Raw genomic sequence first — 19,395 nt, 5'->3', positions numbered from 1 at the left:
TCCTCTCCCAATGTCAAGGCAGCTCACTGTCAGTCACTAGGGCCATCACTGCCTGACGGATTCCGGATTCCTTCCGCCATCCTGCCCAGGATGTGGGCTTCATTCTCAGTCTCAAAAGGCCCACAAGAGAAAACTGCCATGGACTAGTTTCCTACAGACCCTGAAGATCACACAATCTCTGACACACAGGTCACTGCTCCAGCTCCTTCGTCACTGAGGGGCTGGCAGGGTAAACAGTTGCTGGAGGGCAGCGATGCTGGCCATTCTCCGGCCTTCCTGGCAGTCAGGCGGAATGCAAAGCAGGCCTGTGACTTTAATGTCCCTTTGTTCACTCCTGACTAGTCACTTTATCGGGTCCTGATTTGGTCACACAACCTAAGACAGTCATGTGTTACTTGATGGTAGGCACACTTCTGAGAGCTGTGTGAGAGGGTCATTTTGTGGTTGTGCAAACATACTAGCATGTAGTTGCACAAAGCTTGCTAGTCCTGATTGGAGGCTACACACAGTCACTCGTGAGGCATGGTGGCAGCTGAGGCGGTGACTCAGTTGAAAAGAAGAGGCCTGATACGCCTGGATTTCATCCATCCCTAGCACCACATGTGAAAACAAGACATGGTAAGTCAGAGGTGTATAAGATTGCTGCCAGCATCACACACACACACACACACACACACTATTTTGTGCTAAGATTGTGTGTGTGTGTGTATGTGTTTTGTGTACAACAAGGTCTTGTGTAGCCTAGACTGCCTTCCAACTACACACGAAACTGAGGCTGATCTCAAGTTCTTGCTCCTTCTACCTCAGCATCATCCCAAGTGCTGGAATTACAGGATTAACCACCAAAGCAAGATATACGTAAAGTATATATGCGCATGTATATGTATATGTGTATATATATGATATATAATATATGCTATATATTATATATGTAAAAATCTGCTCTCTGAAATGATAATTTAAAAATGTAGTATATGCTGGGTGTGGTGTGGCATTCCTGGAACCCCCACACCATGGAGGCTGGAGCAGGAGAATTACTACTCCAAGTTTGAGGCCAAGCTACCTGGTAAGTTCCAAGCCAGACTGGGCTCAGTAAGACTCTATCTTAATTAAATAAGTAAGTAAATAAATAAATAAATAAATAAACAGTATGATACAGTAAACACACACTACTGCCGTTATTGATTATTATGATGGTTAAGTATAGTGTACTGAAGGTAACTATCCTGCTAGCATAAGACTTGCAGCATACATCAGTTTGTACAGACAGCATCACCAGAGGCATGACTGACACATTGTGGTATAGTGTTAGGGCACCCGTGGGTGATAAAGATCTTTCAGCTCTCATACAAATCTTATCGATGGCAATAGTATATGGGACCCATCAGTTTGTCAGGTAGTCAGTATATCACAACATAATCACAAAGAAAAGCTTGCCTGTGTTTCATATATATATGCTAACATACTGTATTCCTTGATTGCATTTTATCCTTGAAAGCTATACATGACCCCAGTAAAGAGGCAAAAAGAGAGAGAAGGGAGGGAGGGAGAGGAAGGGAGAGGTGGAGGGATGGAGAGAAAAGGAGATGGGGAGAGAGGGAGGGAGAGGGGGGAGGATGGAGAGAGAATGAAAATACACAGAAACAGGAAACCAGACCTCCTGCCTAGGTCTGGAAGCCTCTGTGAACCGGAAAAAGAAGGAATAATCAGAAAAATAAAGGTTCTGGTGAGAAGAAAGATGGACAGAATGTTTTTCACACTTCACAAGTCAAATAATGAAGCTGTCGAGTGGAGGGGCTAGTGCATGGACCACTGGGGAGCTTGTACTCTGTAGGGTCTAGAGCCATGAGCACTCTAAGATATGACAGGTTTCTCTGATTACCAAGTGGGCCAAGAGTATCAAGGAAGCCCCCCTCTTCATCTTCCTCCTCAACACTCAGTGATACCATTAAGACTCAAGCCAAAACCATCATCTCCCCTTTGTCTAGACCTATGATGCGTGACAAAGCCAAATCAACCTTCTTCCCCCAAAGGTGGTTTTCACCGTGACACACCTCAGAAACCTTGCCCAGGGCCTCTGTCCACACACAAGCTCTGCGCATCGCCACCTGCCTTGCAGCTTTGAGAAGACGGTCGATACCAAGATAAAGTCATTCTTTGTTGGGTGCAGACAAAACCCAGAGCCAAGAAGACAAGAGGGAAAGAGTTGGTGCCTTGCTTGTAGAAGATAAGAACTGTCTCAAGGACTTTCTAGAAAGCCCCACCAGAAAATCTTCACAACCACATGCCTTGTTCACCCTATGTACAGACGGCTCTGTCAAGGTCTCTGGGGAGGTGTTCTTCCAGTGGCCTCACCTCCAGTCAGCTAATGTCAACCCTTGCCTCAGTCAGTGCCTAAAGTCCCTGGGTGTATGGAAGTGACTTACTTGAATTTCTCCCTTTCACTGCCAAAGCTTCCCTTGGGTAGAACACCTACCTACACTGTGCTAAAGCTCGCATCTGGATTACAACCCCTGTCCTCACTCCTGAACAAATTATTTCTGCTTGAAGGCACTTTCCTGTGGTTTCTTGGCAGCCTCGACCCTTTGTAAGCCAGTCAGGGCACGCGGGCCCTGGGACTGACTCAGCCTGCAGACATCAGGTCTTTGATGCTCAAACCCAGGTCCTTACCTGTAGGAATTAAAACTGAATAGGTCAGCAGGCAGCAAGTTTTCCTTCTATTAACAGGAGATATATGAGAGACAATGGCTAGAAAACTACCTAGAAATCAATTCCATAAGAGTCAAACTTATACATAAAGAGACCTACAGGGTATTTTATTGCTTTGTAGTAACAAGTCAACTAAGTTGCATATTTAATATTTAAAAATCATTCTTATGTTCTGAAGACATAGCTCAGTGGATGCTGTACAAGTCCCTGAATTCTATCCCTAACATCCAAAAACTATTTTTAAATGCCTTTACTAACAATGTATAGCCTAAATTAGACAATATAATCACTATTCACATAGTCTGTATATTGTCTTAGTTATTATAAATCACTTAGGGATGACTTAAAACATATGGCAGGGTATGTATAAAGACTATGCAAATACTACACCATGCCATATACAAGGATCTCAGAGTTCGGTATCAGAAGAGGGTCTTAGAACCAGTTTCCCACAAATGCTAAAGGTCCTTTTAGTGACAAAGCTGAGCCCTGAATCCCAGAGCTTACAGCTTTTTAAAAACCAACCTAGACTAGAAGTGGTGGACTGGACAGGGGCTTAGAAGGCCTGGCATAAAGCAGCAGCAAGGATCTTCTGCACAGTCAGCAGAAGTCAACAAATGTGGCCCTGGGTTGGTGGAGCCCCTTCACGTTCCAAAACAACAATGAAAATCTATAAAACACAAACAAACACAAATAAAAAAAATGTGCAATAGAGACTCTCCCCAGCCCTCAAACCCTAAACTATTTATGGCCCAGATCTTAAAGAGAAGGTTTGCTGAGCCTTGCACTAGAGTAAGCTTTACTAGCACTTGAAAAGACAAACTGAGGCCCATTAAACTTTTAACATTCATTTGAGCAAACCATGATCCCTGAAAGAGGCAACACCAAACCAAGGAGGGCCTGGAGTTCTGTCACTGGGATGTGCAGGGAAGGTTTGCATGGGATGACCTGATTGGCTGACATCTGAGCAGTGGCCTCACTTGATAACCCAGTGGAAAATCCCTTGTTACCCAGGAGTATCCAGTGGCCCTTTATAATTGGCTAAGACCAACCTGCATCTGTACAAGACCAGGACAAGGGGCCCACTGCAGCCCAAAGAGCTCCCATTAAGTTATTTTAGACACAAACCTTTAGCAGTCGATCAATAGTGTGCACATTTACAGTCATAACTATTTCAGTCTTCGATCCATAAAGATTACCTCAATGTGTTAAACTATATTGTTTCCTGGCCTTAATGCTCAATTGTAAAAATATATATAGTTAATGATTGAATGGTCTACATGTAAATGATCTCCTAACCTATACAGATGCATAGTTGTGAAGGTCAGTATGATAAAGACATGGAAAAAATGGATATATTATTAAATGCACCTGTTTAGTCCTCAGGCTGGCGTCAAGCTTGATATGCAACCATGGACAACCTTGACCTCCAGTTCCTGCATCTACCTCCCAAGTGCTGGGATTACAGACACGCACCTGGGTCCCAGGATGCAACCTGGCTCTGGGCATCTAAGCTGTTCTACTGATGGAGAACACTAACACTGTGAACATAGAGTATTTGAATAAGTGGGGGTTCTGTTCGTTTGTTCCTGAGACAGGGTCTCACTGCAACCAAGGTGGGCCTCACGCTCACTTCATAGAGCCCAAGCATCCCAAGATAGCCTTCCCGCCTCGGCCCTCCCAGTGGCTAGCGAATTATAGGTGTGTGACTCCACGTCCAGCCCACCTTCCTTATATTAAGTACTAGTGTTCTGATGCAGCTTATAAAAGAAAGAGAAACCTTGGAATTCCACTTCATGGATATCAGACATCGCTAGCCTCCACAGCTTCAAGCATCCATTGAAAGTCTTGGAAAGGCTGGGTGGTGGTGGTGGTGCACGCCTTTGATCCCAGCACTTGGGAGGCAGAGGCAGGCAGATTTCTGAGTTTGAGGCCAGCCTGGACTACAGAGTGAGTTCCAGGACACTGTGTAGCCAGGGCTACACAGAGAAACCCTATCTTGAAAAAAACCAAAAAAAAAAAAAAAAAAAATGGAAATTGGAAATGACCTGTGACAAGCAAAGGGGAAAGCTGCTGTGTTTGCTTTCTGTGCCTTCATTCACGATGAGTTGAAAGTAAGGCTCTCGTGATTTGACTTGTTTTCTTGATACATACTGATGGCAAAATTTAATAAAAAGCTCTGCAGAGCAAGAGAGGGGCAACAGTAGGTCCAGAGCACATGCCAGTGAGGACCCAGACGCCATGTGACGTTCACCTCCCGGTCCGGGTGCAGCTGGAAGGCAGGCAGGGCTTTCCTGGATGGCAAAGTGACAAGAACCGAGTGTCTGCTGCTGCGGGAGACTCTCGAAGTGAGGATAAAGGATGCCGCACATTCGGAGCTGGCGGCAGACCCCAGGTAACTATGGAAACAGCAAACCGCACCTGCAGGTGACTTCTTGGATGGGCTGCCACTCCTCAAACCATCAATCTAACTGGAAGAATTCAGTGGGAAATTACAGGAAAACACACACACACACACACACAAAGAAAAACGGTCAATGGAATTAGATCCAGTGAAAATCTAGAGACCATTAAACAGGGAATTTAAGTAAAGATCAATATCTTAAATGTTCTGGCAACAAAATGACGAAGGATTTCAGAAGAAAGGTGGATGCTGTGGTAAAACGTTGTGTGAGAACAGCAGAGAAAACGGCCTTTAACACACAGTGGGTATTCTTAAGACGGACCCTGGTGAAATCGGAAATCATACCTTTGCATAGTCCCTGCTCGTGGTGAACAGGTCTGGCCTGTGTGACCTAGAGAATGAGGAAGGAATGGCCTCATGACTCTGAGACCGAGTGTTTGCCGTGCGCTACTCTATTGTGCAGGCCGTCAGTCAGAAGATCTATGAGTCTAGTCTCACTTGGCAGATGTGAGAAGTCTGACTGGAGAATGGCGCCCAGGCTTGGCTGAGCCCTGGAGAATATCAGTGTCAGGAGAGAACAGAGCCAGAGCCACTTTGCAAAGTATCTCCACTATAAAATCTGTTTGCCATTGCTTTAAAACTGCACACCTTCCAGCAAATGGGGCACGAGGCAATAAATAACACAGCCAGGAACATCACCAGACTACAGAAATGAGGACCCAATAAAGCTGAAAATGGGCAGAAGCTGCAGAAAGAAAGAAAGAAAGAAAGAAAGAAAGAAAGAAAGAAAGAAAGAAAGAAAGAAAGAAAGAAAGAAAGAAAGAAAGAAAGAAAGAAAGAAGGGAGGGAGGGAGGGAGGGAGGGAGGGAGGGAGGGAGGGAGGGAGGGAGAGAGGGAAGAAGGGAGGGAGGGAGGGAGAGAATGAGAGAGAAAGGAAGAAAAGAAGGAAGGAAAGAAGGAAGGAAAGAAAAGAAAAAGAGAGACAGGGAGAGAGACAGCGAGAGAGGAAGAAGCAGGTGGAGGAGGAAGAGGAGGAGGGGGCAGGAGGAGGGACTCGAGAATGTAGTACTCAACCCAGTTTACCAATTTTCTACATTTGTAATTTAAGCACTTAGAAAAAGGAAGATGAATCAATTCAAAACAAGCAAAAGGCAGGAAATAGAGTTGACAGCAGAAATTGGTACACTCTAAGAAAAAAATCACTAGAGAGAAAATAAATAAAACCAAAAGCTAGTTCTTTGAAAACATTCATAACACTGAAAATCTGCTTAAGGAAAGAAAAAGGATTCCACTCAGTGTGGATATCTGCAATAGAGAGGAGACACAAGGAGCTACTCGAGGCCCTAAGGTGGTGATAAGAATGTTGCTAATATTAATGCATTCAGACATTTGGATGAATAGACAAATTCCCCAAGAGACAACAACTTCCAAGGTTATTCAAATAGTGGGTGACCCATCCTGTGTCTCCTAAGAAAACTGAATCCATTGTTTAAGAGTTTGCAAACAACCAAATCACTAGAAAGTTTTACCAGTGAAATGCATGCACATGACATTTAAAAAGAAGTCATTTCCCTATAAGTCTGTTAGAGGACAGCGGAACAGTCCCTGGTTTAGTTTACGAACCCGGTTTTATACTAAGACAAAAGACAGATGAAGAAATTAAATTTCAAACTAATATTTTGCATAAAGATATATGTAAGAATATTTAATAAATATCAACCAATTGAGGCCCATGAGACAACTCAGCTGCTAAAGGCACTTCCTGCCAAGCCTGATTACTTGAGTTTAATCCTGGACCCCACATGGCAGAAGGAGAAAACTGCACATGTATATATGTACAAACACGCACACACATACACACACACACACACACACACACACACACACACAAATGGCATAATTAATTAGTTAACCAAATAAACCCAGAAAACATAAAAAGGGAAATACATCATGACCAAGTATTCTAGGTATGCAAAGTTGATTCAAAATTCTAAAACAATCCAATAAAATTCACCATATGCACAAGGCCCTGGGTTCATTCTCCAGAAAGGGGTGGGAGACACAGTAATAACAGATTTAAAAGACAACCACATAGTCCTCTTAGTGAACAAAGAACAGCGTTTGACAAAATTCAGAGTTCAACAATCAGTCATTATCAACACTCAACAAACTGGAAATAAAGGGAATTTCCTCAACCTGATAAAACACACCAAAAACAAACTTAAAGGGGAACTCTAACACCACAGTTAGTCATGAAAAACAGAATGCCCACCCCTCGCAATAAAAACCATGACACAGTGGTGTGGGTATCAGATCTTATACTCCTGATCAATACCACATGAGACACCTTAGTCAGCACCAGAAACATCAATAAAAAGCGTAGCAATCAGAAAATTACTCAGACACCTGCCTGTCTTAACAGAAAATCCTAAAACAAAAAACAAAAACTTTGAAAGACAATGAAGGAGTGTAGCAAGACCCCAGGGTAAAGGGCTAATGAACAGAGCAACGGGAAGGGGTTATTTTTGATGGCGCTATTAAAATAGAATTAAAATCACTAAGAACTTACAAATATATCTGACAGAATGCACGCAAATTTGACATTAAAATCTACAAAATGCAAGAGAAATTTTTAAAGACTAGCTAACTAAAGGGGCATGCGATATACATGGCTCCCAAGGGGCCATTTTGTCACAAGCCAGTTCTCCATACTAATCTATAGTCACCCAAAGGCCAGCCAAGATTTTGGAGGGGTTTTCTTTCCTTTTTTTTTAATATGGGAGTCGGGTAGGGTAGTGCACACACGACAGCGCTGGTATACATATACACAGCTCTCCGATGAAGATCAGAGGACAAGTGTGGGGCACCGCCACGTGCCTTCCGCCTTTTGTCTGACACCGGATCTCTCACTGGCTCGGAACTTCACCACAGACCAGGCAAGCTGGCCCTATTGCTTCCAGGGATCCAACCCAGGCTGACCTAGAACTAACAGCAATTCCCCTGCCTAAGCTTCACAAGTACTAAGATTATAGGTGTGTGCCACCACACTCAACTGTATTGTCTGGGGTTTCATTGGGGCAAGTGGGTGGAGAAGATTTAATGTATTTATATATATATTTTTTATTATGTGCATGTGTGTTTGTCTACATGCATATCACATGTGTGCCAGTCCCATGGAGACCGGAAAAGGATATTGGTACCTGAGGAACTGGAATGATAGGCAGTCACAAGCTGCTGGATATAGGTGCTGGGAACCAACCTCAGGTCCTCTGGAAGCACACACAGTGCGCCCTCTTAACCCCTGAGCCACCTCTCCAGCTCACTATATGCTTTTATTACACTTATTTATTGACTATGTGAGTGTGTGCCATGGAACATGGAGATCAGATGGTAACTCTTGGGAGCCAGTGCTTTCCTCCCACTGTGTGGGTCCCAGGGATCAAACACAGGCCATCAGGCTCCAGGGCAAGCTGTACACACCTTCACCTGCTAAACCACCTCGCCAGTCCCCAGACTGTTTCCTTCTAAATAGTTTCTGTTCATGACTGGGTGGATCCATAGACCTGGGGCACACATGTTTGACAGAAGTGCACTATCCCCTCCCCAGACTCAAGTTCCCCTAATTAAACATGAGTTCCAACCCTTGGGCCTGTGTGACTCACAGGCCAGCTCTGTCATGGCCACACAAAACTGAACACTGAGACAAGCACACTCTGGGATGCCTTGTCTATGTGCAGTAGTGCACATCTGTCATCCCAGTACTTGGGAGTTCAAAACCGACCCTAGCTACCTAGATACTTTTATGCCAGCTTGGGCTACAAGAGACCCTGTCACAAAGCAAACAGACAAATAAATAAATACAACCTCAGTAAACCCAATTTTATTTCATAAAAGTTTAAGAGAGCTACATTTAATGGTAAGAACGCTTGCCTAGTCAGGCACAAGACTCTGGATTCACTCCCCAGGCAGCAATGAAAAACAGCAAAAACCTATATTAAAAAATATTTTAACACAGAAAACAGGTGTCACATGCCTAGTGAGGCTGTTGCAAAAAGGCATGCCACAGAGGAACTCAAGGTGTCTCATGCCTTAATGAGGCCCGTTGAAAGAAGACCTACCACAGAGCAGCCGTGGAACTCTGGAACTCCACTTCAGTGCATACCTCTTAGCGGCCTGTGCTCCCTGAACCAACTTCATCCTCACTAAAGGACCATTGTGGGCCTCACTGACTAAGACCAGAGGTCTAATAAGCTGCTATTCTTTAACTGAACACAGACATGTCAATAATGCTGCCACTTAAGAGTGTGGCTTCCTGTAACTGGTGACTGCCTGGGTCTGGAAGTCCTTTCCAAATGAGACCAGCACTTTCCAGGCTGTAAAGAAAGGGGCGGTCCAGACGCCATAGCCCTTCATCTACAGGGACTGTGCAATTAGGGATCCTAGATTTCAGCCTCGGCCTTGCCTTTGGAAACAAGCTCCATTTCAACTTTCCGCGTTCAGAAGCTACCCTTGTGGCTCCCACAGGGACACCTCGATCTCCAGGGAGAGTGCTCCAGCAGCTAAGCAGCCCCAGTACGCTAACGGATGACCTTACTCAGACAGGCTTTGAGATGCAGCTTGATTTCCAGTACAGTAGGCTTTCTCGCCAGGCAGGATTTGATTTCAAAATTGCACTACATTCTAGAAATTCAGGTTTCCTTCTTGGAGGCTCCCACATTTCAGAGTGCTAGGAAACCTTCTCAACAGCACCTCTGCCCTCTGGGATTTGTGTAAAAGATCACGTGTGGGGTGGGGTGGGCACTAAGCTCACTTCCATGGGGCTTTGGCAACAGGAACTAAGCAAATGCTACGATGGGGATTGGTTTGGGTTGAGGAGCTATGGCAGACAAGCTCCCTGGATAGATCTGCTTATCCTCAAGCCCTGCCCCCTGCTTTGGAACACTTCCCTAGAAAACCAATTTTGAGAAAAGAAGAGAGCCTGCAAGCAACTTATTTTCTATAAGGAAGAGGGAGTCGTGGGAACTGGGAATGGGAACAGCTCCTGAGGCAGTACTAGTAGGACAAGGTTAGTAACAAGCAGCTAGGGCCATGTTAGAGCCTGTCTCCAAACAGAAGCAAAAACAAAGACAAAATAAGACCTGAATGTCCTAGAAGTTTGTAGATGCATCTCAATGACAGAAACGTTCTCTAGGTGAGTGAGCTTTTGAAACTTCAGCTTTCTTGACATTCACAGAGAGAAAATGAAGTCCAAACACTGCACTTCTATCTATATTTAAGAAATTAAATTTATATGTGTGTATGTTATATGTATGTATAGACACATAATACATAAATACATAAATGTTTGTTTGTGCGTTGAGATCTTGCTGGCATCTAGTCTGCATAGATCCCTTTGCTTCTGCCTCTTAAGTGGTGCAATTACAGGAATGACTCACCACACCTAGCTGTCTCCACGTTGTCTATTTAACATTCGTGGATATTAAAAACATTAGCATAGTCTTTAGCACATGTTGCATAGCTTTACATGTTTTTTCTATGGTGTGGGTGGGATGGTTTCTTTCCTTTGTTTGCCTGATAAACCAAAGTTGAAACATTGATAGGTACTAATTATAGATGTTGGATTATTAGGTTTATCATTTGCCTGGCATGGTGGCAGGAGGATCACAGGTTCAGGGACAGCCTTTGCTACATAGCAAGAAGGCTTAGACAAGCACCTGAGACGCAGCTCAGCAATGGGGACCCTGTGGACTGCGGCTCAGCAGTGGACAGCCGGCACACCACATGCAGCACCCTGGGGCATGACACCCAACACAATGAGGAAGTAAGAAGTTTAAAAAGTATTGTATAAAGAAACTACAAGCCAGGTGTAGTGGCTTGTGACTACAATCCTGGCTCTTAGAAGGCTGAGGCAGGAGGATATCCTTGGGTTCCTGAGCTACATAGTCAGGATACCCTGGACTGAACAGGATGAGACCCTGGAGAGAGACAGAGACAGAGAGACAGAGACATAGGAGGGAAGGAGGAAGGGAGAGAAAGGAAGGAGAGGAAAAGACATGACAAAACTTATACAAACATACCCAAGAAACCCAATCAAGCAGCACATGAGATCTCCATGCTTTCTCTCCCGCCTTCCCTTCGGGTTAGTCTCACTCTCCTGAGCATCCTTTATGGAAGATTCTATTCAAGATATAAATTATAACCCAAGCTCTCTGTCCAAAGGAAAATACCAAGTGCCCCAGTGTTATTATTGGCATATTAGAAATGTTAACTCAGCCAGGCGGTGGTGGCACATGCCTTTAATCCCAGCACTTGGGAGGCAGAGGCAGGCGGATTTCTGAGTTCAAGGCCAGCCTGGTCTACAGAGTGAGTTCCAGGACAGTCAGGGCTACACAGAGAAACCCTGTCTAAAAAAAAAATTAACTCATTTTATCTGAGTAACCTCGAGCTGGCATTTAAGACACCCAGAATCGCCCCCTGCCTTCTGATTTCTCCTCCATGCTGCGCCTGTCACAGTCATAGGAACCTTCTAGGACAAACACACTCATCTCCCCACTCCTCTCTTTCTGAATACAGTCCCCATCCTGACCTCCTTCCTCTACTTGGCAAGTCCTCTGCCTCACATCTCCCCAGTCCTGTGCATTCTCTCTCCCAGTTTCTGGATTCCTGGAGGTAGTTTCCCAACGTCCTCATCCCTTACAGGAATTAAACCTATCAGGGTCTGAATCACCCCCTCCGTTCTCCCTCCACCCCTCCCAGCTCTGGTTGTTCCGCATAACAGACAGAGCTCAACGTAAACACATTCGTTACTTGGAAAACAGAGCCAGACCTCAGCCATGGCCTCAGATGCACAGAAAACGCCGCCTCTGGCCCCATGCCGCTCATTTGTTGTTAAAAACGTGCACAAATTATACAGTATATAACTTGTAAAATAACTATCATTTATGAAACCTTAAATGGTAGCACATGTCCCTTTAAAGAAATGACTTCAAATCCAAGCCCCTACAGTGTCTTCATACTACCAAAGATTCCCATTTTAATTTTCTTTTATTTTATGCGTATGAGTGTTTTGCTTGCATGTATGTCTATGGGTCTATAGAGGGTGTCTGGTTTCCTGCAACGGGAATTACTGATGGTTGGGAGCCACCGTGTCGATGCTGAGAACTGAATCTGGGTCCTCTGAAAGACCAACACACACTCCTAACTGCCACGCCGTCCCTGCACTCCCACAATATGCCAGTTTAGGTGGCTGTGGTAATTATCTACTAGACAAGTTTCAAAAATGGAGAGACAAGTCAAGAAGTCCCAAGGCATGGTCGTGCCTGCCTCTGTTCCTGCGCTTGGGAGGCTGAGGCCGAGGACCACCACTGGAGCCTGGAAGTCCAAGGCCAGCCTGAAAACCATAGCAAGAAAGTTCTTGAACTCAGGTATACTCACGCTCCCTGGGGCAGGCTGGCTGCCCACTGGGCCTGGGGTATACGTAAATAAGCTTTCTAAAGGGAACGACTCGATGGGCTATCTCACTGCAAACCATAGTGTCCCATTAGAGAAAAGTAAGTTCAAAGATTGAGAATTAGTAACTTCAGATGGGATTGCATTTCCTTCCTTCTATTTCTGTGAGGCGTTGGGGAGGGTTGGGATGGTCTCACTGCTAGCTTAGAGCTCAAGAACTACTCAGGAATGACTTTGAAATCCTCCTGCCTCCTCCTCTCAGGTGCAGAGTACTATGCACCGCCATGCCTAGCTGGGGGTAAAATTTCATGGATGAATTAGAAAGACATACTTATGAGCATCTCTGAAGAGGCAAAGATGCTGTGCTCTGGGCACCTGGCTGGGCACACCCAAGGTGTGGCAATGTGCTGGAATGAGAGATGCCAGGGGCTCCAGGGCCGAAACGCTCTGTGAAATGAGAAGGTGGAAACATTACAGTGGTATGTCAACATATCCACATTTCAGATCACAGTCTATAACTAAATCAGACATGTATGTCATTATAACATGGCAGCTTTGCCACGTGACTAGATGTGGCTATGCCCCTGTGTGAGCGGGTTCCAGGGATTCAACCAGCTTCAGAGTGAAAATGCAAAGGAAAGGAAAATGTGCCTACACTAGCTATCTGCAGACTTTTCTGACATCACCCCCTAAACTGGACAGCATATAATCACACAGCACATTTGTTGTGTTGGGTGTGATAGGTCATGGAGAGATTATTTAAAATCCATTTGAAAATGAAGACAGGCTTTCTGCAAAGACAACACTGTTTTTTATGAGGCCCCTGAGCAGGCTTGGACTTTGTACTCACAGAGGGCCTAGACCAGTCCCCTGGGGATGCAGACAGTCACTACATCAAATCAACCCCCAGATGAGGTGATTTTTAATCCTATCATTGGATACGCAGAGCCTTGCCTTCCAGGAGAGTTACCTTGCAGAAATGCCAAAACAGAAATCCTCATGCACTCTGGAGAGAGGCGACTGTCCTCATGCAAACGAGAAAGTGGAGCTCCAAAGTTAATGCCAAAGCGTCCCCCACTGCACAGCAAGACTGCCCCAGGTCTGTTCGCCTTGAGTCTGTTCTGAGCCACGGGCTTTGCAGGAGGTGGCTCCTTCCTGTCTTTGCCACTATCTAGATCGTTCTACCTCCTCTTGGCAACATACTGGTGTATGAAGTGCACACATGCTTCAATGTTAAGCCCACAGGAAGAAGACCAAGGCCCAGGTGGCTTCTGTGCTCTCCAAAGCAAGCCTGAGGGGTAGGTTACTGCTAAGGGGGACACCTGCGGGCTCACCCAGCCACCCTCTGCCTCCTCACAGGGCCCTGCCTTTCACATCTCCTATACCAAACCAAGAGAGAGAGGGGGGGATGGAGAGCTGAGTGTGGTGCGAGTGCCTATGATCCCAGCATTCGGGACACTGAGGCAAACAGACTGCTGCAAGCCCAAAGCCATCCTGAGTTACACGGTAAGTTTTGGGTCATCCTGAGCTACAGGGTAAGTTTCAGGTCATCCTGAGCTACACGGTAAGTTTCGGGTCATCCTGAACTACACGGTAAGTTTCAGGTCAGCCTGAGCTACACAGCCAGATTTTGTCTCAAAAAGTAAGATGTGGGGGCAGAGGTGAGGAGGGAGATGGAAAGGAAGACAGAGAGATTCCTCCATCCACTGAGTCCCAAACCGCTCTGGGGATACCCGAACCACACAGATGGTCCCCAATACTACTCATGCTGTCTTACCTAAACACACATGCATGTGATAAAGCTCAGTGTATCATATGAGGGACTTACAGAGACTTAGTGGCAATAACTAACAATAAAGAAACACATATCAACACAATGAAAGGATTATGTGACTATGCCGTCTACATCTGGTAACGTGGAGCCACAGAGACAAGGAGCCAGCCTCTTGGAACAGGGTTGACACAGGAAACACAACTGGCCTCTCTGGCTTCTCCACGTCCTCAGAGTGCCCCCTTAAAACACGAACACTGAGGAGTGTTGGGAATAGCCTTTGAGTTTTAGGTAAACTCACTCCAAGCTTATAGCAGAAAGTGACAGTGAGCGGGGTCAGCTAGCAGGGAAGGCACGTGAGCTTGGAGAAAGCTTCCTCCCAGCCCCTAGATGCCAGGCTTTTGCCTCGAGCAGCCATTGCTGTTCTCCAGGAAAACAGAGGAAACCATGTCTATGAGAATTCCTGTTTCCCTCCTTCAGTGAAGTTGTCCAAAACCCTAAATGCTATGAAATGCTTTGTTTGAGGTGACTTCCTTCGACTTTCTACATATTAGAGCAAGAATATGTACATTTAAGAAAGTGATAAAGCCAGACCTGGTGGTACTCACCTTAAATCACAACACTCCTGAGACAGAACTCTGTGAGTTCAAGTCCAGCCTGGTCTACAGAGCAAACTCCAAGAAACACAACAAAATGAGTCACTGTTATCAGTCCAAAAGCCCTATTTTCCTTGATATTTTAACAACTTTAAGACACATTGTCATAGTAGTTGATGAGGAGTTGGACAAGAGATGTTTCGATGACCCTGTTTCCTATCACACAGAGCAAAATTCTGACCTTGAAGGTAAACAATGCCTACATCTTCCACGGTTGCAACTTGCCACTCGCTTCCAGAGAAGCTAGAAGACGCTCCGCTCGCCCGGCTCTTCAAACCTGAGGCCTTGGCTTTGACTCACCTGAATGTGCATGGCGCCCTCTACTGCTTCAGCCAGGTTACCGCAGCCACTGATGAGCGACAGCTGCTGCTCTGCGCTCAAGGAGCCTTTGAGCGAACCAGACTGCTCCAGGGATTTCATCTCCTTCCTGCAAAGGAGAGAACAGTCACCATGGCAACTGAAAACAAATTTAAAGAGAGCTGGACAGATCCAATGCAAAGTCACTAGGAGATGCAGCCTCACACCTTTTGGAAGAGGGAGGCGGCAGAGGGAGGAAAGAGGGAGAGGGAGAGGGAGAAGGAGAGGGAGATATGCTGGTGAAATTGGGGAGAAACTCAAGCCCTTGTTCTCTGCTAGGAATGCAGACAGTACAAGGGAGTCAGCATGAAGATTCCTCAAAACCTTAAAAACAGAAGCACACAATATGATCCAGCAGTATCTAAGTAACAACCAAAATAACTGAGGACAGCCTTTTTGGTGTGCGTGGGAGTACATATGTGTGCGCATGTGGGTGCATGGAGAGGCATTCATGTACAGCACACTGTGTGTGGAGTCCAACAGTCGGCCTTGGAGTCCACTCCTCAGGAACCCTTTACTGTTTCTGAGACAGGGTCATTTAACTGCGGCCTGAGGCTCATGGATGCCGCAAGCCTGCCCTGTGTCGACCCATAGGGATTCCAAGTGTGCACCACCAGGCCAGGATTGTCATGTGAGAACTGAACTCTGATCCTTAACGCTTTACATAACAAAAATTTTACGTAAACCTAACTATCACTAGGAGGTGGTGGCACACACCTTAATCCCTGCACTTGGGAGGCAAAGGCAGGAGGAGCTCTGTGAGTTCAAGGCTAGCCTGGTCTATAGGAGTTCCAGGACAGTCAGAGCTACTGCACAGAGAAACTCTTTCTCAATAAAAACAAACAACAACAACAAACCTTAACTACCTTCTCAGGCCCCAAAATACAACCTTAAGGATGATCTACATAACCATGCTCATAGCAGCACTGTAGAAGCAAGAGTCTGTTGGTTGACTCACAGAAAAATAAGATGGAGCGTATACATACAATAAAGTATTATTCATCCTTAAGGAGGTGGACAGATAAGTAAAGTGATCTAGCCAAAAGGAATACCATTCAACCTTTAAAGGGGAAGGGACCCTGGCACACACCATGTAGTTGACCTTAAAGACACCATGCCAGGTGAAACAAGCCATTTGCAAGAAGGCAAATCGTGTGACAGATCCCACTTGGACATGGTGCCAAGGGCAGTCAACTGGGAAGAGCAAGCGGCGTGCTGGCTCCAGGCTGAGTGTGTGGGGTTCCTAGAGTGCAGGGTTTCTGCTCTGGAGGATACAGAGGATGGTGCTGGAGACTGCACAGCATAGCCCGTGCCTCGTGTCTTAACTGCGCTTGAAATGGTGAGGCAACTGATTTTGTGACATATATTTTGTCAAGTCTTGAATTTTTTAATTAAGTTAAAGAAAACAAAGGGTGACAGTAACTCAGTGGCGGGGTATGGACTTAACCACTTGCTCATTCTCAAACCTGGTTCGGTCCCTGGCACGGAAGAGTCAGCTGAAAGTGTTGACTTAGCCGGGTATAGTGAACCTATAATCGCACCACTTAGAAAGCTGAGGCAGGAGGATCATGGGTGTATGAAACCAGACTGGGCCACATAGTAACACACTGCTAAAGGAGGAAAGAGGATTGGGGGAGAGCGCCAGCTGCACGCCTCGTACCTGACAGTCACACTGGGCTTGTGCTGCTTGAAGGGGTAGCCACGCCCTCATCTATCCAATTACGTAGCCAACACAGCTAACAACACATGAAACACTAAGCAGGCAAAACACAGACATTAACCCTGCAAGGCTGCCAGGCAACATCTGTGCCCCCCAAAAAGACACTGCAGGTTTTTTAACAGCAAGTCAAACACCTTTTAATTCATTTCACATCAAAGTTTTTACCTTTTGATAAGCCAATACATCAAACTGGTACATGTTTATAGAGAACCGTATGACACTCTAATACGGATAGACGTTGTCTAATGGTCAAAGCACGGCACATGTCCATGTCATACTTTGTAAACATTCACAGTCTCGTCTAGGTGTTTGGAAAATATAGTTTGCCTAGCACATGAGATATGTGTGCTGCGCTGCACCTTGGTCGCCATTGCTCAAGCCACCCCTGTCCTTCCTCATCCTCCTCAGCAGCTTCTGGTAACCACTACCAACATGTAAGGAAGGTCATGTGTGGCACTTCTTTCTGCCACGGTTTCTATCTTTGAGTCACAAAGTTCTTCAGCCCACAGCCAGCAGGAGCGCACTTCTGGGGATCCAGCCAGGCCTGTGAAGGCGTGGAGGATATACTGTGAGAGCCAGGGGTGTCTCCAGAAGAGGGGGGCAGACAGAGCTCACACAGGGTTCACATTATCACTGGGTTGTGGGGGGGGGAGCCTCTGGAAGTGGGCTCACGTCAGATGCTGTCAGAGAGCAGCACATCACTCATACTCCACACGTCACACTCACACACTCACGTCTTGTGACGGCAAGACCTGCGCTAAAGCTGTGTGGACAAAGGAGCCGCAGGCACTCTTTCCCACCAACAGGGGGCACTTGGCATCTGCGAGGCCCTCATTATCCTCAGGACACCCTGTGACCTTGCTTTGTCTGTAATTAGCCACAGTGAGCCTTGTGGACTGGTGCTCTTGAGCAGAGCATCGCGGCCACAGTTCTGAACGCTAGGCCGTTAGGTTACACAGCATCAGCGGCCATGGCCAGGTTTAGTTTGGCGTCCGTTTTAATTTTGGTTTAGGTATAAAGGGAGTACCTTTCTGTTGCTAGGGAGGAAAAAAAAAAACCAAGATGTGCCAAAATATAAATACACTTTCATGCTATGTTTAACAAAAAAGGAATTTCCATGTAATGACGAATCTACATTGTTAACTTGAAAAGATTTAGAACCCCCCAGCTGGCACAGCTCTGGGCAGGTCTGTGAAGGCGTTTCCAGAAAAGGAGGGAAGACCCGAATTTGAGCAGCACCATCCCAAGGGGCTGGAGACCCAGACTGAAGAAGGAGAAAGCAGGATGGCCAACCGGATTAATCTCTCTCTTCCTGACTGGGACCCAGTGTGGCCAAGGACTTCAGACTCCTCTTACCTCCCTTTTGATCATGTGTGCTGTAACTTTTCTTAAACTGTAATGCAAATAAACCCTTCCTGCTAACATTGTTCTTTCAAATATTTTATTATAACAACAAGGAGCTAATACTTGGTGGAAAACAAGCCCAAGACCAACATGGGCCAGACACTTCAGTCTCTCCTGGAACAGGCTGAAAAGGGCACCAGTAGATCATCACCACAATTGGACATTTTTAATGAAGGGTCTCTCTATGTAGCTTAGACTGGCCTTAAACTCGTGATTCATCAAATTTTGGCCTTAATTTTCCTCTCTATTTTAAAGGTCTCAAAATCTTATGACAGATTTGGGGGGGGGGGTTGTCAAGCTGGTTCTACTAAAAAAATACTGGTTTGTAAATCTAATAGTTTAAAACATGCACACACACACACACACACACACACACACACATACATATGCACAGTGGTTAATAAAAATCTCTTTTCCCTCTGAGGGGTTTATGATATACTGTTAACCATTAACTAGTCTTTCGTTTTACATTTATTTTATTTATTACTACTGGCAGGTGCATGATACAGCATGTATGTGGAGGTCAGAGGTCAGCATTCTGGAAATGGCTCCCTCCTTCCTCCTCGGTCCCGGTTCCAGGGATTGAACTCAGATTGACGGACTTGTATGGCAAGTTTTTTCACCTGCTAAGCATTTTACTACCCCCTGAGCCCATCTTTATTAAGCTTAATTAGCCACTGAGACAAAAAATTCTAAGACATTCCTCCATCACTGGTGAAGACAGGGGTGGCAGGTTATTAGGTGTCATTCTCTCAGCCCTGTACGTTTTCTTGGCAGAACTGTCCTGGTTTTAGACCCCCCTCCCTCCACACTGCCCAGCATAATGATAATTCACTAGTTGACACAGTGAATTCAAGCTGCCTTCTGTCCCCGCTCTTCACAAAGCACTAAAATGCATAATATATACAACAAACCCTAAAGAGAC

General features: G+C 45.6%; 1 protein-coding gene across 1 annotated transcript in view; it reads right to left on the bottom strand.

The window, feature by feature from the left end:
* Cryl1 (crystallin lambda 1) overlaps window positions 1–19,395 on the bottom strand; it is a 119,814-nt gene that overhangs the window by 68,097 nt on the left and 32,322 nt on the right. The window contains exon 3 of the mRNA XM_052191348.1: window positions 15,290–15,416. Within this exon, the coding sequence (XP_052047308.1) occupies window positions 15,290–15,416 (127 nt within the window). The remainder of the gene's footprint in view (window positions 1–15,289; window positions 15,417–19,395) is intronic.

This window comes from Apodemus sylvaticus, chromosome 8 (genome assembly GCF_947179515.1).
Source record: "Apodemus sylvaticus chromosome 8, mApoSyl1.1, whole genome shotgun sequence".
Lineage (NCBI taxonomy): Eukaryota > Metazoa > Chordata > Mammalia > Rodentia > Muridae > Apodemus > Apodemus sylvaticus.
This window is presented reverse-complemented; position numbering and strand designations above follow the sequence as displayed.